This window comes from Melanotaenia boesemani, chromosome 16 (assembly GCF_017639745.1).
Source record: "Melanotaenia boesemani isolate fMelBoe1 chromosome 16, fMelBoe1.pri, whole genome shotgun sequence".
Lineage (NCBI taxonomy): Eukaryota > Metazoa > Chordata > Actinopteri > Atheriniformes > Melanotaeniidae > Melanotaenia > Melanotaenia boesemani.
In genome coordinates this window covers 25,102,829-25,129,331 of record NC_055697.1, presented here as the reverse complement: position 1 = coordinate 25,129,331, position 26,503 = coordinate 25,102,829, and the positions used below count along the sequence as shown (strand labels likewise).

Sequence of the window (26,503 nt, the reverse complement as noted above, 5' to 3'; positions counted from 1 at the left end):
ATTATTGGAGAAAGTAAGGAAAAGAAAGAGAAAGTGAGAGCAAGAGATGAGACTAGCGCAGTGGTTCCCAACCTATTTTTTTATGGGGACGCAACTACCAGAAAAACTGCCTGCCCTGTGTAGAAACCATGCTTGTTTTTTTATTTTTTTTTATTTTCATTCGCTAGCTCTATATCATATGGGAAATGATGCATTCTAGCTGACTCCTTTGATAAAACCAATGGTAATTAACATATAGCCTCACACTGTATTAATGTCCCATTATATTAATGGGACATTAATAAAATGGTGCAAAGTTCTCAGTGTTCTCAGGCTCCCAAAACACTGGTTCCATGTAAGTGAAACAACCAAATACACCTCAACTTATCTCTGTGTGGAGTTGGCCTTGATTTTAAACACACTGGCTCTGTACAGTTCAAGCTTCAGGGATCCCAAGTTGAGAACCAATGGACTAGAGTCAACATCTAACATTTACTGGCTTGAGAGGGCTCAGAGAAGAGACAGGATACAGTACAGGTGCCAAATTGGCCTTTGTTAGGGTTCACCAAAGTGAAAAAGTAGTTCGGTAGTGTTGCTTTAAGTTGAACCAATTATATTTTCTTCTGCTTTATTCCTGAAACGATGCATGAGTTACTCATCTGACAGTTTTGTAGTTTGACCCTCACTGATTAATCCAAAATCAGTGAGTTGTACAAAGTTTTATTTACAGTAATTTACTGATAAGTTAATTTCAGTTTGGATTGTATACAACAACATTTATCACTGGATATGTACAATTACAATTATATATTGCATTATACGTTGAAAGATAGTTAATCAGTGGTAATGTTAATGTTTCTTACTGCAGTAAAGATGAATAAGTATATTGTCTGCTGCTTTGTCCTAATAATTGCAGAGTAAATGACACCATTTCATCGTATCCCATTAAAATGCCCATTTAATGCTGTTTGCCATAATAAGCCATATTAGTTTGCACACACACTAATGATTAAACTAAATATGGAGAGATGCTGGTAAACAGACATGGGTATCATCAGCATCGCATCTCTAATTATTTCATGTTGTTTTGACATCTTATTCAGGGCTGAGTTAATAATGATGCTCTGTACCATTGCATAATTAAACACACATACAAACACACAGTCATTTCCATGATTTCAGAATAGATTCTACGCATATAAATGCACTGAAGACTATAACTTTAGCCATATCCACTGTTTGCCTAACATGAACACAGCTTTCAACTTTTTTCCATATACACGCATGCTTGCAAACAAAGGCTAAAAGAGGATGGAGCTGCCATAATAAATCTATCACATATATTCACACATTTACATCTGTGAGGAGACATGTGGCAATGTATGTTTAACTCTGATTTGACTTTGTATGCCCATGTATGTTTGGTACACAGTGTGTGTATGAAAGTGTGAGGACATTGGGTCAACACACTCTGCAGGGTGCATGTGTGCATGTGTCTTCAGCTGTTTTCCCTCTCTTACACAGCACTTCTTCCCAGCCGGATGACTGAAGGAGGTTCACAGGCTGCTGTGAACTCTCATCTGCCTCCTGCTGTCCAGAGGCTCCTCTGAGCCAAACTGAAAAGCCTGCAATATTCACCCAGAAACTTCAAAAGCTCTTATCACCCTCAGCTCATTTAGAGGGTGTCAGATTACCCAGCTCCACCTGGATAAACAAACCAGAGACGGATACAAGTTTACACCTGCTTTCTGGATGCTGTTGAAAGGGACTTAAAGGGGAAATGAGCCAGAAATAGAAAAGAATGTAAACATATACGAAAACGAAAATAGTAAAATTGAATGAATCAAACCAATTTTTAAAATTACATCTTGAATAAATGAGAAACACCAACATCAATTGGAAGTGGAATGAAAGGGGAAGGGTTGGTAAAACATATTAAAACATATGCTTTCAGCGGGTTGACTTTTGTCTGTTTTTGGTCATAACTGGTAAAATGATGGTACATTCATTGAAATAACTAAGATAAGTCATGTCAGTAGTTTTCAAAGGAGCTTTCGCTAAGATTTAGGATCAGGTCAAACTTCCCATTGTTTATCCAGACCAGCTAAAGTCTTATCAGCATAATATTTTAAGTCAGATAATAAGAGAAATAGTCTTCCTTGGACAAGTTTCGGTTTTTATTTTAAAACAGCATGATTTATAGTTTCTTATATCAGCATAGAAAATATGAAATGAAGTGTTTTAGTCAGCACATTACTCCTGTCAGCCTCACAGCAAAAATAACAGCAACAAAGCCAGAGTGTTAGGCTTTCATCTTAAGCTCAGAGGTACTTCAGTAATATTTCACCTCTGGTCTAAAGAAAGCTGAAATAGGACCTAGCCGAATCGTTTCTTTTAATCTTACAATGCTGTTTTCAATAATTTACATGTGAAGGCACAGCTCGCACAATAATTCACATTGGAGAGTGAATGTGACTGTTTTGGTCCTTTTTTAGCTGCTATCTCTGGGGCAAGATACTTAACAGCTTATTTAACAAACTGAATGTTGTACTGTGCCAAAATGGGTTGAGAAAAATCAATTTTACACTCAGAATTCTCTTGGTAGCGATTTGTAAGAGACGAGTTTATTTACCAAAAGAGCAGACCACATATGTAATTGGGAACTAGGGACATAGAAACAGTTATGCAAGTATTCACAAGTTCATCTTTCTGTGTAATGAAATTAAATAAATGAATAAATATGTCTGTATGATGGGACAGACTTTATTAAACTAAAATGAATGGGGCTCATTTAACACTGCCAATAAGTTTTACTTAGTAATTAAAAAAAAAAAACTTAAATTTATAACTTACTGCTGCAACCTGATATAGTATCATGGGAACTTTTAATTAATACTGGAAATAATTCACATATGAAACTAATTTTAACATATTAAAGCATCAACATTGACTAACTCTTACATACTGTTAAATGTCAGAGTCAGTAAAGGTAGTTTAACCACACCCAATAAGTCCTTTTTTTTTTTTTTTTTGGTAAGAGTGGAGGTAAAGAATTCTACCTGAACAGGTTTAGGTTCATTATTATAAAGTCTGAACTGTTACAACAAAACAAGCTGTGTTTGAATCTACTTCACATTTGCAGGTTGGTCATAATATAAATTAATTAGTTGTGTTCATGGGTCAGCAAATAGGTCAGCCCAAATAAAGTTTACTTTTCCTCTCCTGTTAGAAATGGAATTACAAATAACATCAGTGAACAATTAAGGAAGCACCTAATGAAAAGTGTGCACAGATGTACACAACCATACAAACGCACACGCACCCAGACACAGAGAAATAGGTCAGGGCCGTAAAGATCTGTGCAGGGGTCATTTAGCACAGAGAACCGCCATCATTTAGCCATCAGTTTATAAAACACACTCATTAAACATAGAAACCAACTGCAGCCTTAGACTGTGTGTGTGTGCTTGTGTGTGTCCCGGAGGTGTGTTTGATCTCCTGACTGTGATAATGTGATATCCAGCCTTTGTCTTTGATCACTATAACCACTGCTGATGGCTGGTAAACACACACTGCCATTAACAGACTGACAGCACTGGTGTGTGTGTGTGTGTGTGGGTGTATGAGACACAGAGCTGGTTTAATGAGTGTACACAGAAGAGCTGAAGCGAGTTTAGCTGCATTAAAGTGTTTTTTAGACAGTAACCTGAAAGCAGTAACCTGCTTTTTATACGAGGATGTCTACGGATATCACTGCTAATTATATTTGTCATCTTTATTTTCATTACTGGATAAATTGCTCAGTGAGGTCGGACACACAGATTCAGCATGTGACTTGTGCAGACTTCTGATACTGCGAACAGGGTGCACAACAGTTTCCTAAACAGATGGCTTAACCACTGGATTATTGAGAGAGGCGCTGTCCATCACATCAAATAGAAAAACACACTTGGCTGGCTTGACTATTAGCTACGGAGCAGCTTATTGGACAGTAGCAACGTGATTATTCCTGAGGCATGCCAAGCGCTGGAGCCTGCAGCCTGAGTTTGATTCCTTCTTGGTGGACACACAGTCGGGTCAAAAAAGGGTATTCATATATCATGCATTTTAAATGACAATATTTTTACTTAAAAAGTATCCTGGATCATAAATATTTGTGACAAACCACATTAGCTGACCGGACACATTTTTATGATTGTCATGGCAACTTGATGGATTTCCAAGGGAGTTAAGAGAGCAAACCAAACAGAGTCTGGTTAAAATTATATTAAGATTCTATCAGATACACACCTAATAAAAAGGTGCAGGAGGGAATCTCTATCAAATTATTTGAAAGCCTTTGCTTTGCATCTAAACTTGCAGAAACTGGAACATTCTTTAATCTGTTTATGTTCTATTGGGACTAAAATCTTTTGTTGAAACATTTAACCTTTAAATATTTGGCTCTTAAAGGTGGCAAATGTGGGAAAAAAAAAAAACAAAAACTAGTTTTTAGTTGTTGCTATGATAATTACATGCTGTGGTCAACATGGGCTTTTTCAGAAACTCTAAGACAAAAACAAGACATTAGCCTTTTATAAATATTTACACAAATCTCAAAATCGCAAATCTTCTATATCTGTTTTTTGTGTGTGTGTACATGTGAGCACTTTAAAATTTTTTTTTTTTTTTTAAAAACTTCTTGAGCAGCTGAAACAAAGTACAGGAAAAGGAAAAGCGAAGAAAGGAAGGGACAGGTGTGATTTCCACTTGTATATCTCTGAAGCAGAATAGGGAAAAGTTAGAAAAACAAATGGAGGTGTAGAAGGAAGAAACACTGCAGTGTGTGTTTGAGACAAATCCCAGATCAAAAGGCCTGTTAGAACACGAGTGAACATTAGGGATCAGCTCTGTGTTTTACCACTTCAGACATACGGTGTAAGAACAACTGGTGCTTTGATTTTATTTCTGCAGTTGAAGCTATAAAATGTTTGGTCTCAGCTATCAGTCAAAATCATCCTCTTCCTTTTTTTTTAAATCCACTTATTTGTAAATAAGTTAGCTGGTAAACACAGTTGTATTACAGCACCTGCAATAGCAATAAATATGCTCTGATTATACATTTTTTATTATTATTTATATATATATAAAAATATATATTATTTTTTCTTGTCTTTTTTCTTGTGTTTCTTGTTATTTTGAGGATTTATTGCTTTTGCTAGCAAAAAAAAAAAATATATATACTTAGTCTTTGGCTTTGAGACTGAATAAACTAATCAATACTTCTAATAATTTCCAAGAATATTCATATAAAACGATTAATGATGAAATGACCATCCTCGTCTTGCAACACATTTCATTATTTCCTTTTAGCATTAGATAATATAATTCAAATCATCCTAACATCCCAAATACTAGTAAAAGCAAATGATTAAATATGCACTACACCAGGGGTGGCCAATGTCGGTCCTCGAGAGCCACAATCCTGCAGGTTTTCCAAATATCCCTGCTCCAGCACACCTGACTCAAATTAAATGGATCCAACAGCCTATAAGGATCTGCACAATGACTCATTAGTTTAAGTCAGTGTGAGGCTTGATTAAAATGCAGGTCTGCTTTCACAAAAAGGTAAATCTGCCAGCAGTTAAATGGGCAAACTGGAGCTACATAATGCTTAATTGATGGCTCATGAAAATTTAATTTGTAAATAAATATTGAATGTGTCATTTTGCTAATATGATTATATTAACTGCCATTTTTTTTTTTTTTTTGCTGTTAATAGATGTTTAATTAACTAAAAGTCATGTAAACTACTTAAACTATATGTGTGAATCTAATTAGTTAACATCCTATGTAACTACGCAGTGTCCTCTCAGTGAACTTAGATAGCCGTCTAATCAAATGAATTAAAATCAACCTAATTTAAATTTAGGTCACTTATGATGTAACTGAATGAGCATTCATTAACTGATGATCTATTGCAACCTACGGTAAACTGATAATCTGTTTACAAACCAACTGCATGCACCAAGACTTCATGATGGATCCTGGTTTAATTGAATTACATTTTCATGAATTGTGCATTAGTTAAGGACTACGTACATGATACATGTCCCTTTCAGAAACTGTTCCTCAGTGTTCTTTCATATAAATGACTGACAAAGTGCTGGGATTTTTTTAAGATGCCAGATGATTCATTGAACCCTCAAGCAGTGCATTCTCAGTGCTGATTGGCTGTCACACCTGTCTGTGCCTTCCTGCTGCGTCTCCATATGGGGGGTTCAAGCAGAACGTAGAAGGAGGATTGCTTATTGTACTCCTCCCGGTCTAAGATCCTAATGGTTATGGTCTTCCTGTATGGGACAACACACGTACACACACACAGAGGGAAGTGGTGAATGCATGCATGGTAAACAAACGGCATGACAAGGTATACACTAAAACACACAAGGTGGAGTCGTGGATGTGGTGAGATGAGGTGACCCACAGCCTGCTGCATGTTCACTGTCAGTACACATCAGGAGGAGAGAAAAAAATATTCCCTCCTTGGATTGAGAACATGCAGCTTCTGTAGTGTGGCGGACACCCTGGGGTCAGGGGGTAGGGGTCAACATTCACAGGGTCACGAGGCTCACCCTCTTCCTGACCTTTGGTGTCATTGCTCTCCACCAGGCGAGGCTCCCCAATTTCTATGTAGAAGGTTTTGTTCTTCTCGTACTCCTCGTCGTCAATGATTTTGACCTTGATGGTTTTACTGAAGGAGGAGGAAGGGGATGGGAAGGAAGGAAAAGAGGAAAAAAAGGAAGAAGAGGAAAAATAACAGTGAGGACAGGACAGGCTGAAAACTGGAAAAGAAAGAGAAAACTGGAAAATAAAAAGCAGCATTTTCACACAGGCACAAGTCAGAAAACTGCCTTTAAGGCCAATATATTTTTATATTTCAACCTCTAATGTTGAATTAATCTTTAACATCAGCTCAAATCAGGATGACAAGATTAAAATGATAGTCATGGAGCTGCCAGTCTGCAGGCTCATTAAGGCTCAGTTTAATCCTAAAATTAAAATCAGGACCATATTTATAAGAGAGAAAGCAATAAGAATGACAATGTGAAGAGTTGATCAATTCTTAACCATTTGTGGGTTCTCATGCAGTGTTTACATTTTAGAAAATATTAAGACTTTTTCCATCACACACTGATCAGCCAAAACATTAAAACCACTAACATTAAAATGTGTAACAAAGATAAATGATTAATGATAACTGATTATTAAACTTTTCATTTCTATGTTTTGCTGAAAAAACCATTAATATTGATCATATTTTAACATCTCCCAACATCTCCCTAAACTCATCCACAAAGCAACCAAACATGGCCCTAATCTGCATTTATTCTAAACTTTGCAGCATGTCTGACCTTCAACACTTTAACACAGAAACTATGCACGTAAGTGCCAAAAGTGTCTGCTACTTTGGGTATGGTGGAGCAACGGCATTTGTTCATGTTTGTCTTGAGAAATACGACAAAAAGCCAAAGATAATTATTGGGCCCTCAAACTACTCCAGATTGCAATCCAATTGAGTATCTGTGAATGAACCAGAACAAGTTTAATGCACAGAGGTCCCACCCTACAGCCTGCAAGACAAAATGATCTGTAGCCCTGGTGCCAGACACAAAAGGACATCCCCAGAGATTTGTGCCCATCCCAACTGGTCAGAGCCATCTAAGCAGCACAAATACCTACATAACAGACAGCTGTTCTCAATGCTGTTGCTGACTGATGAATCATTTTAAAGTTAAAGGAAAAGATAAAAGTGAAACGTACTGGTTTATTTATAAAATCAATGCCTCCATTCATGCCTTACAGACACATGCATAATATATGATAGTTACACTTATGACATAAATAGCCTTGTTGCCCTACCCTATAGACTAGACTGATATATTATGATGGGCAACATTAAACCCAACTGCAACAGCTTTCTATCAAAGCTCAAAGATGAGAATGATTTGTCTGGAGCAGAATTTTTACCGATAAATTAATACAAATAGCAGCAAGTATCGACCAACCAAACGCCTCAGAGTATTGGGAGCGTGTGCAACCAACTATTTATTGTGGCAGTTGGCCTCGGTCTTATTTGGCATGGCAGTTTATATTCCAGATCACAGGGCTATGGAGCAGAACCCGGTGCGTGCAAAGAGCATGTGTGTGTGTGTGTGTGTGTGAATGAATAAGCGCCTGTGGATATGTGTGTTTATCTTTATGTGTGTTTCCAGTCTGGAACAAAACCCTTATTCTGATCCAAATCCACTACAGGCAATAATACAGACAGCTGAGAGAGTTCTCATAATCTGGCCTAGAGGGCGGGAAATGGGAACACACACATCTTATGTAAGCATCATCTCTGATCACAGGCCTGCAACCTGTGTTTAACCGTCCTCCAGCACCAACACTCTTGAATTCATGAACTCAAAAACTGTTTTACCGTCAACATATTCTTTATATTATATTCTTTACAATTAAACAACTATCACTGTCACACAGTCTGAGTTTTAGTGTAAGCAGTTATATCTAAATCACAAGTACTAAAAAAAAGAAAAAAAAAATTATCAGCTCAATTAATATTTCTTTGTCGTTCATGAAATGAAATACTCAAAAATGTTAAATTGAATTACTTCTGACTAAAAGAAAAAACACAGTCTGATAATCATCTAATTATACACTGTTACATCACCAGTTAATCTATCAGTTGCATTATTCAAACAGTGAAGATTAACCCATTAAAATGTCACATGTAACCATTAACAGACACATGCAAACGTTAGAATTTAGCTCATTACACTAGAGGGATTAGTTCATTTATCTGTGTCCTGGAACAGCAAATAGAGAGCAGATTTCACCTTCTGCTGCAGAGGAAGTTCATAAATACACCAGACTGACAGTCACACAAGCAGCTGAGGAGATGATGGGACTAAGCCCTCCTCTGCCTCAAGGTGGAGCCTATGAGTACATTACTTAACCTAAAAGCTTATTGGATAGGGATCCCACCAAAAATCCCACCAAAACATACACTGATCTGTCTCATGTGTCTTATCCTCTTTTATGTTGCACTCAGACCAACCAGACTTAAGGACGATGAGACTGAAACTCCTAAACAACCAACAAATTGCTGAATCAGTCCATCAATATTTTCACATATTTCTTGGTGATACAGACCAAACAGATTTGCACAGGACTGAGAGCACTGAGCTCAGAAATAAGGACACAAATCACAGAGGGACACAACAATAGCCTTGTGAATACTGCCCTTAGAAACATCATTCCAATCAAATCATCTGCAAAACAAATAGTTAACCTCATTGTTTACACTACTGTTAAACATTTTTGTCAGAGAGCTCATTTTACATCAGACGGAACCTAAATGACTCAGTCTGACTTCGCAGAATTCTTAATCTTTACAGAGACTGTGTATTTGCATTTTCCGCAAGTTCAAGTACGACAGCTTAAACGGGCAAATGTCTCTGATCAACAACTCGCTGAGAAATGCACACACAGAGACACACATTCTTTTATGCTTGTACAGTCAAAACCAGCATATCCAGACAGTGCATCAGTGCAGAAGTAATTAATCTATTATGGACTGGATTTATCGTATTGATATGCACCCTGATCTTAGTGTCTCACATGAACACTCACTCTAAATACATGAACACACACACACACACAGCCGCATGACAAACCTGTTGGCTGTACAGCACGTTGTTCCATTGCCATGGTGATGCTTTGTTTGGGTAACCAACAGGGGTGGAGAAGATTGTTTCCAGAGAAGGGATGTGTGTGTGTGTGTGTAAGAGTACTAAGGAGTGTGACACAAGATTCAAGAAAGAGGACCAGCTGAACACAGACTGCACCAGTTTGCATCCATGTGTGTTAATGTGTGTGAAAACTAAAATTAGGAGCATTTACAACGTAAATTGAAGGATTTTTTGTGTGTATTTGAACTTAATGTGTTATTCTAATAACAAATACAGTACATGTGCTGGAAAAATGTGGTAATTGTAGATTAAAAGTGGGACTGGGAAGACTGGGAGGAAACTGACTCAGGATTCCTCAGTCCTATACCTTGGGTCATCAAACAAAAACAACCTCAAATTTGCCAACACATCATCACTCTCAGGCCTACAAAGGTAAATTTGACCTTGCTTTGGCACACTCAGCGAGAGGTGGTATCACACTTGCACAGCAGCATTCACAAATTTTTCACACTAGCATGCTTTCACGCTCACACATGAGCAGACTAAAGGAATTCCGGCTGTGGGAATTCAAATATGCACACACAACTACACACAGACATTACTCCAGGGGCCACCGTGTGCGTACATCTGTCCTTCCAATGATGTCCTCCATCTGACTTTGCTAAAAAGCATTTATAAAAAAAAAAAAAACAAACTAAAAAACAAATGAACAGCTGTGACAGATCTCCACTCCAGTGCTTCTCCACCACACGCATCTTATTTGTTCTCCGTTTTATCTTATGTGACACTCATTGATCTTTCATACACAAGATTTTTGTCAGGGTTTATAAAACATCTCACTGAAAGACTTAAGTTGAAAGAGCTCCCCAACGTCTGGGGTGAGAAATAAGAGTTTGTGAGATAAAGGGCCTGAAAATTACTCGCCCAAGTCATAAAAACATAAATACACACTCTAGACAGTGTGTGACCAGCACAAACTATTTTCCTTCCATCTGTTTGTGTCTTTCACTTCTCCTTTTAGTTGATAAAGTTTGCTCATGTTTGGTTTTCTAGTAAAAAAAAACAAAAACAAAACAAAAAAAAATCCTTTGCAGCTGTCCAGGGTTAACCTGCGTCTCGCCTGCTAATTGTGACTCTGAATTGGACTGAGCGGTATAAAACATGAATGAATAAATTTTTTGGCTGTGCTGCTCCTCTAATCTGGATACTTAAGTTTCACCATCAGTCTGGAAGACAAACGTAGCAGTTTCAGTCCACACAGCTTGAGTTTATGCACTGAATCTAAAAGGCAGTTTGTGGTTTTCCAATGAGTTTTTCTGTTGTGTGGTAGAAATCGCACACAAATAAAAACTCTTCTTGCTTACTTTACACACATACACAGGAAGTTGTAGAGCACAACAGGCAGCAGAGCCAATTACTCCCCTCTCCGCTGCAACCTGCCATAGCGACGTATTTGGATCGGAAAATTTGACTTTGGGAATCACCACTTTAAAGTTAGAGGGGGAAAAGCTTCTGTTGTTGTGGTTGGAGAGTGTGTGTTTGTTTCTGTGTGGCTTAAGGATGAGGAATCGTGGACAACTCAAAGAGAAAATTCTGTCTCTTCTTGTGTGTGCTGCTGCAATAAAAATTCTAATAATTTTTTAAAGTTTATTTTAAAAATGACATTTGTGACTCGACAAAAATTCTAAGTGTGCATTTGCATATTTTTGCAAAAATTTGATACATACATTTTGGCCAAACCACTTGGAATATCGGGTTATGTGGTTGTACCCATGCATTCATCTCCAGTAGACTGCATTACTGTAATGGTCTTTTACCAGGACTTCCTAAAAAGAGCATTAAACATCTGCAGCTCAACCAAAACGCTGCCGCTAGAGTTTTAACCAGGACAGAGATCTGAACACATCACACCAGTTTTAAAATCTTTGCACTGTCAATCATAGAATAGATTTCAAAACCCTACTGATCGTTTACAAACCCCACAACGGTTTAGGCCCAGAATACATCTGTGATGTGTTCAGAGAATATAAAGCTAGCAGAGCTCTTAGATCCAAAGACTCCAAACTAAATCCAAAGAGTCCAGACTAAACATGGAGAAGCAGCATTTAGCTGTTATGCTGCAAACAAGTGAAACAAACTGCCAGTGGAGATTAAACTTTCACCAAATGTTGACATTTTTAAATCCAGGTTAAAAATATTTTTCTTGTGCACCTATGCATGAAGTCTGCATGGTAACTTATAACCTATCTTGCTATTAATCATTTGAATTTAATTTTATTTGTTGTTGCCTTTACTTTTTGATGTTTTAATCTGTAGTGCTTTGAATTTTTTTTTATGTAAAACACTTTGAAATGTCTTGTACATGAAATGTGCTTTTCAAATAAACTTGCCTTGCCTAAAGAAGTGGCATCTCAGACTGAACTAGTTTGTGAAGAAAAGATTTCCGGTGGGTGGATTTGGGTCACAGACTAAACAAAAGTGTGTGTATACATAAGGACATCCCTGTGTGAATGAATACAGGCACCTGTTTGTGTGTGTAATTCAGCTCACGCATACAGAGCCCCTAACATACAGTGAAAAACACGGTGCTAATTTATCTGAATGGGATTGTGACAGCAGCCTGATTTAATTAGCAAGAATGTATGTGTGGTACAGCTTAACACAAGAGGGCAACAAGTGGGTGTGTATGAACCATCATGCAGTGTTTTATATGACAAAGCTGATAATGATGCTGCCCAGTGTGGGAAACCACAACAATAGGCCGGCAGCACTCCACCAGACCTCCACTAATAAGATCCAGTCTGCTCTCTAATACACATAATCTTTGATCCACACCGGCTAATAAAAGCTAAACACATGCACACCTGTGACAGGGCTGCTGTTGGTTACACACGGATCACAGTTTGACTGAATTTTCTGAAATTTCTAACATATACTGGTAATGTTTGAATTATAAATGTATTTTTTCCTTATTTTACCAGTTGGGGGACTAAGATCAGATGGTGCCAAACTGACACCCTACATATTATAGTTGTCCTTTGCTGACAATGTTCACATATAGTACCATGATTTAGAACTAAATACAAAAAACCCACCAATGGCATTCCAGTAATGCCTGTTCTTCAGCATGTTTAACTTCAAAATAACATGAAATCATAGCTGCAAAAACCTAAGGCCAAGTGTTTCTGGATGCTTCCATTACAGGGCAAAAAGCACGAAGCCCCATAATTGGTGTTCGATTCCTTTCAGAAACTTTTACAGCTTTCTCAAAATTGGCCCCAAGTTTAGGGAGGAACCAAAGTGACTTGTTTTCTCTGTACAGAGAAACTTATTCAGTCTGATACCAAACAGGGCAGTAAAAATTATGTTTATAGTAATGGTCATTTTTATTGGACAATGCAATACAGAACAGCTGAGAAAGTCAAACATCAGCCACTCTTCATTTCTGTCTCAATAGCAAGAGTGAGCTGAAGAGCTCAACTATTTGTGTTTGCATCAGATCCTCCTCCGTGTCATTTAAAGCATTTTCTATCATCACAGGGAATTCCCTCATCTCCTCACTGACTCTCTCTCCACATCACGTTTGCTTGTCTTGCTCCCCCTTCATTCCCATCTCCAGTATATCTTGTTAACCAAATAAGGAGTTTGGAAAATCCGTGGGACTCCCTGACAGACACACACACAGGAAATGTCTGAAGAGCTTGTAAATCTGATGGAAAAAACACAAATTCTTGTGTGTGTTTCTGTTGTGATGACAAAATCTGTTTGCAAGTGTGTTTAAAGTTAAAAACCTGGTTTGCCGTTTGGGTTGTCCCCTGGGGTGGTGGAAACAGACATCTGTGTGTGTGTGTGTGTGTGTGGTTTTACTGCCCTTAGGCCATTTCCTCCCTTTCAATTAAGTGTTTTTATTTAGTTATTCCAGTCAGGATTTAGTCAGAATGCTTAGCTCAGCATCTTACAAGTACTAGACTAACTCACTTCCACATGGACACACACACACACACAGACAGACACACACACACACACACAACAGCCTAAGTGCATTTAAAGAAAACAAAAAGTGAGAGCTTAGTGTGAAGAGGAGGAATGACAGATGGTGAGGCCACAGAACAAAAACACTGTAAATATAGCCCATGTATCATGTTTTATATGTATGAATGAACCCCAACATAATGAGGTAGGAAAGATGGTGTGCATGTATGTGCACAGAAAGCATGAGGGAATATGAATGCTAATCAGCTGATGCTGCCAAACCAGCTGCAGTATTCCAGGATTTTCAGGCCAGTTATGAGATCTAAGCTGCACGATGGGAGCTGCATAGTGCCGCAGAGTCAAGGGGACTAAGTAGCCTCTAGAGCCATTAGCAACATCTACAGTGAAAAGAACTCATTTCCAACACCTGCGTCCCCCAAAGACAACCAAAAATTACAGAAAATATAGGATTCGGATTTGAGTTCTGTCAGGCACAGACTACAATATTAAGACTATTGCTTATGAAAATTATAAAAGAGTTACCACCACCTAGAGCATCTTGGGAATTAATTCCTCAGAAAGCACTTATTTACTGAGTGTTATGGTAAATGTCAAGACTGATTTTGAAAAAGACGACAAGACGATTTCCCAACTTCCCATTCATGTATGCATGTATTCATGGCATTAAATGCCATCCTACATTTTTCTACACTTGGCCTTATGCAGATAATCCTGCAACAGTTCTCCATCATTGAATTTTAAGCAGAAGATGCAGTACTAATGGATAAAAAAAAAGAGGATACCAAAGGTATTGGATATTTGAAGAAACTACAATATCTTTGCAATATCTTTGTCTTCTCTGAGAAAGATGTTGAAATACTTTGTGGCAAACCACATATGAAAACAATCCAAAAAGATTACTCAAAGTTTGTTCTTATTTATAATTTTTTATACTCCTCTTATGCATCTTTTCATGTCATGAATTCACACGTAGTGTTAGTAAAAAACAAAACAAAAAAAAAAACAAAAAAAAAAAAAACAAAACAAAAAAAACCATTGCAGTCATAAAAGACATTAGATTTTATATTGGCATTCAAGATGTGAACAATTTCGTTCCAGCTGCACCCCTGTGTGGGCTCCAGTTTTAACATTTCACCAAACAAAAAGGACATTAGTGTCAAAACACTGGCCAAATGACTTCATTCAGGATAACCATAAAGTAAATGGCTTTAATCAAAAGACTGAGTCCAGATGCATGCTATCTCTGCATTTACTTAAGCTTTATCTCTTAATGATTCTCTATAATTTATTACTTTATGCTTCAATCTTCACACAAAATCTACTAAAATTCTATTTATTCCAAGACCTCATAAGTCTGAGTATTCATGGTTTAAATTATTTAATTCAGTTCAGTGATTGTTTTATACTCAGAGGCATATTTTCTTGTGAGCAGTACATCTTTGGAATAAAATATAAATCACACGACAGCAAAAATGTGAAGTTTGAATGCATAATTACACAGAGATCAAGCTTCTGCAACTCTTTGAATATTACATGGCATCTTTATCACAGAGTATTACTGAAAAGCTGTATCCTGAACACTTAAACCAAAAGCACATGCAGCAACTGTGCAGACAAGGACTTGAAAATGCAGCTCCGTGGTTCAAATCTAGACAGGAATGTTTGCCAATTTGATCATTTACACTAAAGCTCAAAGCAGATGATGCATGTGGATATGCAGCATGAGAAACATATTGAACTTCAGTTTTATAAGCCATTTTATAAACACCAGCACTGCAATTTCTGCCTCCTTTTCTACAGCTGCTGTCCAATTCTTTATTTCTATTACTTGTTTCTAAAACAGATCTCCCACCATAATCATTATGCTTGTAGATCTTGCTTTAAACCCAATGCCTACTCCTACATTGACCGCCTCCGTTGCTGTTATCTTTAGCATTGTGCTTCTCAAAAACGTCCGCTTCTTGTACTTTGAATAATAAGATACATAAAGAGTACCCACACGGAAGATAAGGACCGACATTGATGCATACAGGCATAAAGAAAAAAACTTCCCTTTCACTGTGAGCACAATAAATGTGTCATTTTTGTTTGGCACATTTTTAGAATGAACAGGACATGAACATGTGCACAAGTTTGGAAACTAGTAAGATTTGAGCTTTTATCAAGTTCAAAGACCTCTGATTGTTAGTCTTTTGGCTTCATTGCTGTGTAAGATGATGTGAATATCCATCTCTTACTCCTAAAGGCTTGTAAAGCAGCAAAAGCACAAAAATTAATCTTTGCAACATTTTTTTAGAATCAGAAGTTTGCAAATGATCAACCATCCTAATTAATTTGTTTTAGAAACAAATCACATGGATGATGAAGGCAACCAAGAGCTTTTTGGCTGTGGTGAGTACAGCACGGTGGTGGTAATGGTTATGCTTAAGGGTCATGTTAAAGTCAGTTGTATGAGGAATGATTTAAAGGAAGAGGCAAGAATGGACTTAATTTAATCACAAATACCCACAGCATGTTTGAAGCTTAAAATAAAGAAGGTGGTTTCTACATGAGGATAATAATCTGAAACACAATAAAAATCCAAAATTTAGAGATAACCTTAAGAAGCTGAAGCTAAAAATGCAGTCATGGCCCTCAAAGTTGAAGAACAAGCTAACTGAATAGAAGAAGTCCTGTACAAAAATATGCCAAGGACAGCTAAAAATATAATAATTTATTCTTTCAGTTTTCTATGTTTAGTTTAACATGTGGACATCTAAAAAGTATAGACAGATTGTTGGCAGTCTAAATGTATTTTGTTAAAAGAACACTCATTTAAATGTCAGATCTCAGAAAGAAATGAGATATTTTAGTTGCTTTTTTTAATTTAACATGAATAGTAAAAATTGTGTTAAACTGGCATGTGATATTTTTTCATATCGACCGTTGACTCCTGAATTGAAATCTTGTCAAACATTGCACAGTCATCCACTGAATATATTGTGATTGATACTAAGTGATAATTTTTCTTAACCTATTTTCTTAGATATAATGGGGAAGAATGTGGTTTTTAAGTTTATTTCTGAAAACCAGGCACATTTTTACTAATTTTGACTGTCAGAAATTAAACCAAACTAAAAAAATCTGTACATTAAAATAAAAAAGCCACTTTTACCATTTATTAAAAGAAAAAAAAATGCTGTCTTCAAATCTAGTTCAAGGGTGTGAGTGAAGAAAATGTAAAACCAATTCCTCCTGTACTGCATGGGTGAAGAGAGATTACACCTTCATTTACTCCCTTATTGCCTTTATTATTTACTATATGGATCTTCCATCCATTCAAACGCTAAGCTGCTATTTCACTCCTCAATCTTCATTTGACTCATTTTGTTCCTATTTCACCTCTGAGCCAGTGCTTGATGAATGTGTCTGGGATATAAGTTTGCTAGCTTTCCCATTTCCCCTCAGTCTTGCAGTCTCCTTTTCTTTGATTATACACTCAAACACTGCGAGTCAGCAAGAAAACAGATGTGTGTGCACAAGCATGTAAGGAAGGATATGCAGGTTAATACAGTGCGAACCACAAAAGTAGATAAAAACCAGGGGTAGAAAATAGATTACTTTGGTATCGATTACAACAGGTACAAAAACTGCATGCTGTAGACTTGAAAAAGGCAGTTCAAATTCATATATTCACTTATTACTCAGGCATTCAGGAAGTTAATCAGAAGTTTCTTATTTCTTTTGAATTGTTGTTATGCTCTGGAAATCTTGTTACTGGGAAACACTATGAGTGGCAGGTGTTCAAATCATACATAATAAATTAATTCTTTGAATAGAGAGATTACTGCAACATACTCAAAATACCTGAAGTTTTTGATGGAGAGATGAATAATTGAAAGCAAACTTCCAGTAGAGACAAACTTGTTAAATGAATCGGCAATTCAGAAAAAACAACAACAAAGATGACAATTAGCTTAACAGAAATTCCTCCTCCATAGAAAAACACCACGGTTAACACGTGCAGTATTCAGGACTAATTTGTTACCAGGAAACGGCGGTTTGAACCGTTTGCCAGGGCCGAGTCTGACCGCACAAAAGGCAGCATGGGAAAAGCAAATGGCAGCGCTATTCAAAGGGCTGGAAACCACACAATAAACCTCACTGTCTTTCTGCCGGTCGCTTGCTCTTTGCCATTTTCCTTTACAAACTTCTGAGGGGTGGAAAAAATAAAAAAAAAATAAAACAAAACATTTTTTACCGGCTTTCGTCTCACTCACATTTCCTCTCCATCTAAAGATTCAGTGGTCACTCTTCACCCTGTCTAATACAATTCTCCTTCCTTCTTGTACTCTTCTTCTTCCTGTTGTCAGATTAAGTTAAGCAGTGGCACACTATTCCAGTTGGCAGTGCCAGCCTCTCTCGCTGCCACTTACACACAGACTCCAAATCTCTTTCATTTCTCCTCCAATTTTCAAATGGATTTTACTGGCACTAAGAGGCCCGTTCACCTCAACTCCACCAGCTTTGTGTTTCTGTTTTCAGTTCACTTCAGAAGGGTTTATTGGCCTAATTTTCTAACAATAACTTCCACTTTCTCTTTCCCCCTCCTCTTGCACTTTTCTTTGTTTCCCTCTCCATCAGTTAAATAGCTTTTTTGGCCTGACTCAACATACAGCAACCCTTGCAAGCACTTCAGTACAGACTGACAAGTGTATGAACCTTAAAAAAGGCAAAAAAAAATCAGCCATGTATGTCATTCTTTTCTCTGTCTTTTGTAAATCACTTAATTCTTACTTCTGACTCCATTTCTCTAAAACCCTTTTTATCTATCCTTTCCTTCCTCATCTCATCCCTTCATTTCTCTCCACTTTTCATCATTAGCCAGAAAAGTAAATCCATTTGGGCTTAGAGCCCACCATTTACGTAAAAGACACAAGTTCAATTACTTATAGCCAGTTTACTGTGCTCCTTTGCACTGTTGTGGGAACGAGGACATGGGTCGGATTGTTGCCATAGCAACACGTGGCCAGCGTGACATGGTTTCCAAAGCAGCGTAATGGCTCTGGTCCCAGTTTCTCTTAAATGGCTTAGCCTACAGTTGCCCAGGGCAGGACAGGATATTTAGAAAGAGGGAGAAAGTATTTCCTTAGCAATCACCCATTTCTCCTTTGTTGATTAGATCAAGAATAATTTAGATGAGGTAAGCAGGCATACTGGTAGGATATCCATTCTTTGTCTAGTGTCTAGTCTAGCTAATGGAATTTGAGCATAGGCTGCAACATCACATTGAAATAAAATGGCAAATGGCACATTGAAATTTTAGATTTTTGATTTCAGTATTTGAGGCGGTTATTTTCGGTTATGAAAAATACTTATTCTATACATCATACTTATTTGGAATGCAAAAACGTCATCTACAAATTAAATCTTTTGAAATTTTAAATCTAAAATCCTGATACATATTTTCAACATACTGTACAGCAAAAGAACATCTATGTACAAAATTGAATGCTTGACCTCTCCTTATAAAAAGGTAAGGAATATATGGATGAATGTTTATAATAAGCAGACTGACAAGCTGAAGTTCAGGAAAAAGTGAACACTCAGGGAGGAAAAACAGTCCTACCTACCTCATTCTCCATCCTCTCTTCTACATTATCTTTTTAACCAAACATGGTTTTTAGCCAAGAATAGTTGGGCTTAAAGTAACTGCACAAGCTTGTGTATGAACGGATGGGAAACCAAAAAAATACACACAAGACTCAAGTTGAATGTGCGTTTGCTTTGTGTGTGTCTTAAAAGTGGTCAGTTAACTTGGCCTTATCAGCTGAAGAGATACATTTAACCTTATCTGACAGCATCAAAGAGCCGAAAACATTTCTGTCATCCTCAGAAAAAGTTCCTGACCACAGAACTATCTGATGCACAGACTAAGATTAGACTGTTACTGAAGCAAGAAAGATGATGGATAATCACAAGAAGGAATGAAGCACTTAAAACAAAGATAAAATTTCAAAGCAGGTCTGATATTTGTATTACTGAACATCAGAAGGCTCTTTTTCTTTTCTAAAATCACCATGACTGTGCAATCTAAATGACTCTCCGGTGACTTAAACAGTTAAACAGAAAAACAGTCCACCATAAGTCCATTTTTCATTGCATAATTTTATTTATCGATTGCTTTGCTTGCTTAGGACGAGTCTTTTGTCCCACCAAGGTCAGTTCCTGTACCAAAAAAGGTCTAAATGAGGTAAAAAACAAAAACAAAACAATCCCTCGCATGCACACACACTTACTTCATCTACTATGAAACTGGAAAGACATCTGATACAGAAGACATGCCAGGCACTTGGCAGGCAGTCATAAAGCCACACACAAACACGCGCACACACACACAACTTCACTGTCAAGACAACAGAAAACTGACCTATACACACACTGTTTGGAAAGCACACACACGACTCACGATGCATCATACAGCCTGTAGCATCCAAGTCTACACTTACTGCCACTGAGGGGCTGTTTGCTCGGGCTCGCCTTGTCATTATCTTGTCTTCCATTTGTCTGATTAATGAATAAAAAGTGTTTAAAACTTTGAAAATCAGTTTTAAAATCTTACTTTACTGAAGATTTATTACTCATCCCAATACATTTTAATTTCTCTTGCAATAATCCAGATAAATCTTTTTTTACATATTACAATAGTCAACAAGCAGGACTCACACAGCACAAGTAGCCGAAGCGACAGCGGTCAAAAACTTGTTTGCCCCTTTTGTGCAACACCTGTATCCTGATAGACGGTTCCTCCACTATATGGTACTATCAATTATCTTGAGAGACACCTTCTGGACCAATTGAGAACCTTGCAAATGGCTCTTAAACGGGGCACACAAAGATTATTGTGCTGTTTTTATCCGATTTTCTCCCTTCCTGACAAAGGATGGCAAGCATCTGATTATTTAAAGTCTTACAAGATTATCCTGTGGGTTGAGGTGTGTTCAGAGTGAATCGGTCTTGACAATCAGCTCCGAAACAAGTCGTGGCCGAAGAACTATTAAATTTCTTGAATATTTATGAGCAAAGATCTTCATGTGTGTGGGCAAAGCCGACAACTCCCGAGTCGTGACTCTGGATTGTGACGTGAAATGTAGCCAATCGATTGTTCGATCTAGTTTGATCATGTGGGATTTCTAGCTCGAAGGACTAGATTCTAGATCGGCTGCGGGACAGAACCGTGTGTGCGGTGTGCTGAGATTATCGGAACACAACACAAACAGTACCATCAAAACTGTTTAATGCCTGGTTTTTTATCTCCATGTGTGAGGTCTCGAACAAGTGAAAATCTCTTTCGATTTAGAAAATCCTTGTGTGTGTGCCCAGCTTTAGCCATACCTACCAAATGAAGCCAATATGAAACTCTCATCACAGCAGTGTCTTTGCTAATTTAATGAGCGATGCAGGGAAGACAGATATTTGCTCTCAGCCAGTTCTAATGTTTAAAAAATTTTGACAAGTGAATAAAAAACATAATTCAACTGACAGGAGATCAATCGATAGCTGACTGGTGAAAAGACAAGAGAAGATTGAGAGATTCTGACTGAGGTGAGCATAGGTTAACATGCTGAAATTGCCCCTGAGGGAGCGTGAGAGTGGCTGGGCTTCAGGGAACCAATCATAGACAGGCATTTAAACACTTACATAAACAGCTGGTGTTTGTGTCCGTTTAATCTGTACTCTGCAGGGACGCACAAACAAATACAAAGACAAAAAGCTTTCCTGTTTGGAGCCAAAATCTGAAGCAAATCCTTGCAAATGTGTAAAAAAAAAAAAAAAGATGTCTGTCAAGTTCCTAGTTATCCTAATATGGTGAGCAGTGGTGATAAGACCTAATTGGAAATTCATAGTAAGTCACTTCTCAGGACCTGCATGACTGAATCAATATGTTAGAATGTGATTAACACACTGTCAAAACTGGCGTGCAAAATACCACAAGCCTTACTGTATCTGTAACTGATCTCCAAGGGGAAATCAGAGCGGAGGACTGAGGAATTTAAGACACATTTAGTAATTTAATGGATCTGAAGTAAAACCCCTCTGACATTTAGGGTGAACACGGAGTTGAAGCCCAGATGTTATGTGAGAAATAAGTGCAGCTGACATGTATGTCAATGTCAAGTAGACATTTCCTGACAGATGAGACACTTGAGCATCACTGTGTGCAAAGGCTGTGTCCATCTCACATATTTTGCCACTATCTATATGAACGGCAAGATATGCTACAGCCGGGGCATTAACTTTTTCAGAAACCAATCTCAAAAGGCCATGCTCAGCCTGCTAAGCACTTTAAAAATCAAAGTCTGATATCAGTCAGCCACAGCAGTGACCAGCTTTGCTTTAATAGCTGGAAATATCTTGAGTACAAATAGGCTGCTGCTCTTTTCCCCCATTTCTTGAGGCATACAGATGCTTCTATAAACTGTAAGACCACCAAAAAGACAGAAGGGGCAGGAGGACTCTATGTTAGATGAATACCGCCCAACCCTGATGCATTTCAGACATGTGGGGTAAATTAACACAAGGGCTACTGTGTTGGATTCATTCCTATAAATGGACAAAAATGGGAAATTGGACCTACCAGCGAGAATCAGTCCTGCTATCAGCTTAGAATTCTCATTGTACTGATAATCACAGGGTGAATTTAACGTTTAGAGGCCTGGAACAGGGAGAGATTGAAATCAAAAACGGCAATTGCCAGCAATAATGCAGAATACAATGGCCTCTTGATAAAACACAACCCACATCTAATTTTGTGCTTTTCCCACTGGCCGAATGAGCCAAAGACTGAGAAATGACTGGAGCTATCATCTTTGGATCAATATGAGAGAGGAAAGACCCAAGAACCACTTATCCTCTCTGCTGCACCTCCCATCCCTATTTCGTCTCCCCACTCTGTTTCATTTCTTCTATGTCAACTGATAAATAAAAGAAAAGCTTCTATCACACATTTTGTGGCAATGCAGAGTTTTGGTTTGACAAGTAGGTCCAGCAGGAAAAATTACAGCCTGCACAAAACTGAACTCCATCGTCATAGCAACATATACTAGTTGAGAATTCAGAGAACAACTTCTGCCGGTGACTACGCCAAGAAAAGCAAAGTTTAAACACAACACAATCAGTTCACCTAAAAAGAAAAGATGACATGTGTCCCTCATCAAAAAAAGCAAACAACTGTTACTGGGTAAGTTGCAGTGGTGTAAATGCCACACCCAACAAAACAAGCACAAGGCCTGCATCAAGCTTTGGTTTTTAATGGATCCAAAACATTGAGATATGACCTCACTGTGCACCTTTAGCACAGGATTGCTTTGTATATTACTTTGGCTTTAAGATTTGGAAAAGCAGAAGTTCATTCAAGTAATCTTTGGAAGGCTTATACTGGCTTCCATCTTTGCAGACTTTAATCCAATGACACTGGAGGTTTCTGGAGCACTTACATCATTTTATAAAATATAACATGGCAGAAACTAATGTCATTAGATGCTTTGTAAATTAGATGCAGCTGAATTCTTTGGATCAAGCGTATGACAATGCTTTCAAAGTTGCATGCATGAACGCATCCCGTACATCTGGCCTCCAGTGGGACTTTGCAAAGCTGGAGGCACAGTTGACAAAATATATTAGATCCTGTTTGAATGCTTCATCTCTCCATTACCTTAATAAAACTGACATAATTTCTGTATAATCCTTCAAAAGGACAGAAACAACCTCAGTAAAGGTTATGAACTAAATAAGCTCAGAGACCTTCAAAATAAGACACCCTAAAGGTTAGAAATTTAGGGGAAAGCACCAACATACACTCAAACCAAATGTTTTGCATCCTGCTCAGTATTTTCTGCCTTTTGGCTCAAGCCTGTTTGACACATGGAACTTGCTTCTTTACACTTATACACACACAGTCAACAACTTTTGCACCCCTCCGCCCGAGGCAGGATTGAGGGAAGCACTGCCTGAGACAGCACAGATTAACAAAATTTTATGGAACTTCTAATCAATACATACAGACGGTGGGATTATAGAAAGGTAAAGAATAATCAGTCCTACAAAGTGCTCCAAAGGTTGGCTTCTACTTAATCATTTCTATTTTCTTCTCTATGTGTTTTTACTGCTATTATTTCAGCCTGCTTTCCCTGACAAATTGCATTGTACAAATTAAACACAAAGTCAGCTCTGTACACACAAATTTAACTTCTAAGTCCAATCCATATCAAATTACCCTTAATGGTAGCCAATGCCTTCATCTGTCATGGATGAGAAATAACATTTCATCATTAAGTCTGTAGCCTGGAAGCAAGCAGCTATGTATAATTGAATATATGCAACAGATGTGGCATAAAAGGAGGAATAGGGTTATAATCAGTTATTTGGATCATGAGCTATTCTCAGTCTTCCCCATACTTTTTTTCTTCCCATCATTCTGGTACAGGTTGATCTTAGTTTCATCTGTTCATATATATATATATATATATATATATATATATATATATATATATATATATATACACACATTTTTTTTACTATATTTTAATATTTACATACATGTTTACATATATATTTATATATCTTTTTTTTTATTAAACTATTTTACTGGTGTTTTGAATTTTGTTATGTCCTATGCAATGACAAGTAAAGGAGTCTAAGAATACTGGTCCAGAACTGAGCCAGCTTCTTTGGATGGATTTTGGTCAAGTCTAATCTGGACTTTTTATTGTTGAAGCTGATTAATGGTTTGTACCTTGTGGTGAACCTTCTGTGTTTGTCCTCACCAAGTCTAATGTCTTGGGTGAATATTGTGAAGGGGTTTTTCATCACTTTGGAAAGGATCCTGCAAACATCCACCTATGTTGTCTTCCATGGAAGTCCAGACCTTTTTGAGTTCCCAAGCTTACCAGGGCACGCGCTCTCTGAATGTGCAAAACTGTTTAGTCACTCTTAACATTTTTACTATCTGATGGATTTCTTCTTTTTAGCCAAAGGATGGTCTGTCTTACAGTTAACTCCAGACCTGTTACCGGCTTGACTGGTGGATTAATGAGAGAATAGCTTTAAGGTTAGCTGTCCAATTACTTCTGGTCCCTTGAAAAAGAGGCAGCTACATTTTAAAGAACTGTAATTCCTAAACTTTCCCTCCAATTTAGATGTGAATACCCTCAAATTAAAGTCTTGAATGTGTTTTGGTAATATATATATAGACCTGACCATATTTGCCTTTAAATGTGAGCATATTTTATATGCATGAAGTATGACTCATTCATGTACTCTGTATGGCTGTTAAATGTAGACAGACTTCGCCTGCTCATGCATCACCATTAGGAGTGCTGGCTCAGCACATAACCATCAACAAAGAGGCTCAATAAAAGTGAATTTCACCTCGAGGTTATGGTTTTCTTCTCGTCATTAAATGTCACCCTGGACAGGCAGTTAATTCCTGCTAAGAGATTAGATTTATATTGATCAGGAAAATTTTTATTGATCAGTCTCACTGGGCTTTCCTATGAAGATTAACCATTTTGATGTATTAAAAGAAAAAGACATCACTGCTGTCAGTTTCATAAAAACAAAAAAATAAATAAATAAAAATCACTGAATCTGATAGGGCACCAGAGAAGTGTAAAATCATGTCAGATTTATGTATTCAACACATAATGTAACAAACGGGAGAAAGTGGTCATTTCTGAAAACAGTGTGGCAAAAGAAAGAACAGCAGAGTGCACCAGATGGGGAAAAATATGAGCCCAGACCAGCTCACAGCAATCTCTCACAAGCACATTAGCCTAGCAGTCACAAATTATTAGACTTGTCGATAACCAGTTACGTGTAACTTTTAAACAGGCTCAACATGTTATGCACGAGAAACATAACCAGTCATAAATGCGAGTGAAACTCGACTTACCACTGCTTAAGCTAAATTATTTTAGATGGGCTGTTTAGGTCTGATCACAACAGAAAATGTATCCTGTTTGTTTCGTTAAGAAAAAATTTGTCTTTGCCTTTCATTTTCAGAACCATGGACAGTGCACAGGAGATCGTCAAATCCTTAAACAGCCTAATGTGTTAAAAACTAAATGAAAACAGGAACAATCAATAGCCAGGCATCACTTCTACTTCTGTTTCTGCAAAAGTTTAGTAAAATCAAGTCATGTGAACATTTAGGAACGTTGTCTTGACACAATACAACTACTCCTCATCTGTAAAAACCTCCAGACAATTTTGGTTATATGCTTCTGTACTCTTAAGCATATGGAAAAAAGGGCTAAAATTTCACTTTTTGGTGAGGGGAAAAATTTTTAAAAATTCATTTGTGAAGCTCCTGAATAAATTAAATAGGTTATTACTATATTTAGATGTCCAAAATTGTAATGGATCTCTACCAGCAGTACCAACACTGTCTGGTATTACAAGTTAATCTCCAGGAGCAGAAAAAAATATCTTCACCTACTACAAGAATTTCAATTTTTTGGAAATGACTCCTCCCAACAACAAATAATGACACAAGCAGTAAACTGGCTACTCAGTACTTACAGTAAATCAGTTATTTATTCACATATTCTTATCCTATTATTCAAATTTCAACCTATTGCTGGACAGTCACTTTACATAGTAATTCATTGGAATTTGAATTTAACATGCCTAATAAGGTTTTATTTATCATTTTCATTCATTTCCTTTAAGAAATTACAAACGTTTAAATTCTTTTAAGAATTTAGTAAGTCAGTTGATTTTTTTTAAGTGGTACTATCAAGTCTTACATCTTTATT

The 26,503-nt window shown here is 37.3% G+C and overlaps 1 protein-coding gene across 3 annotated transcripts in view; it reads right to left on the bottom strand.

Annotated features, from left to right (window-relative positions):
- The window catches only part of slc8a1b (solute carrier family 8 member 1b), a 148,646-nt gene that overhangs the window by 42,618 nt on the left and 79,525 nt on the right, over positions 1-26,503 (bottom strand). For 2 of the 3 annotated variants that reach the window (XM_042010407.1, XM_042010408.1), the window contains exon 5: positions 6,202-6,311. In XM_042010407.1, coding sequence (XP_041866341.1) covers positions 6,202-6,311 — 110 coding nt within the window. Of the gene's footprint in view, positions 1-6,201; positions 6,312-6,605; positions 6,713-26,503 lie in introns of all 3 variants that reach the window. The other variant, XM_042010409.1, reaches the window with a different exon arrangement.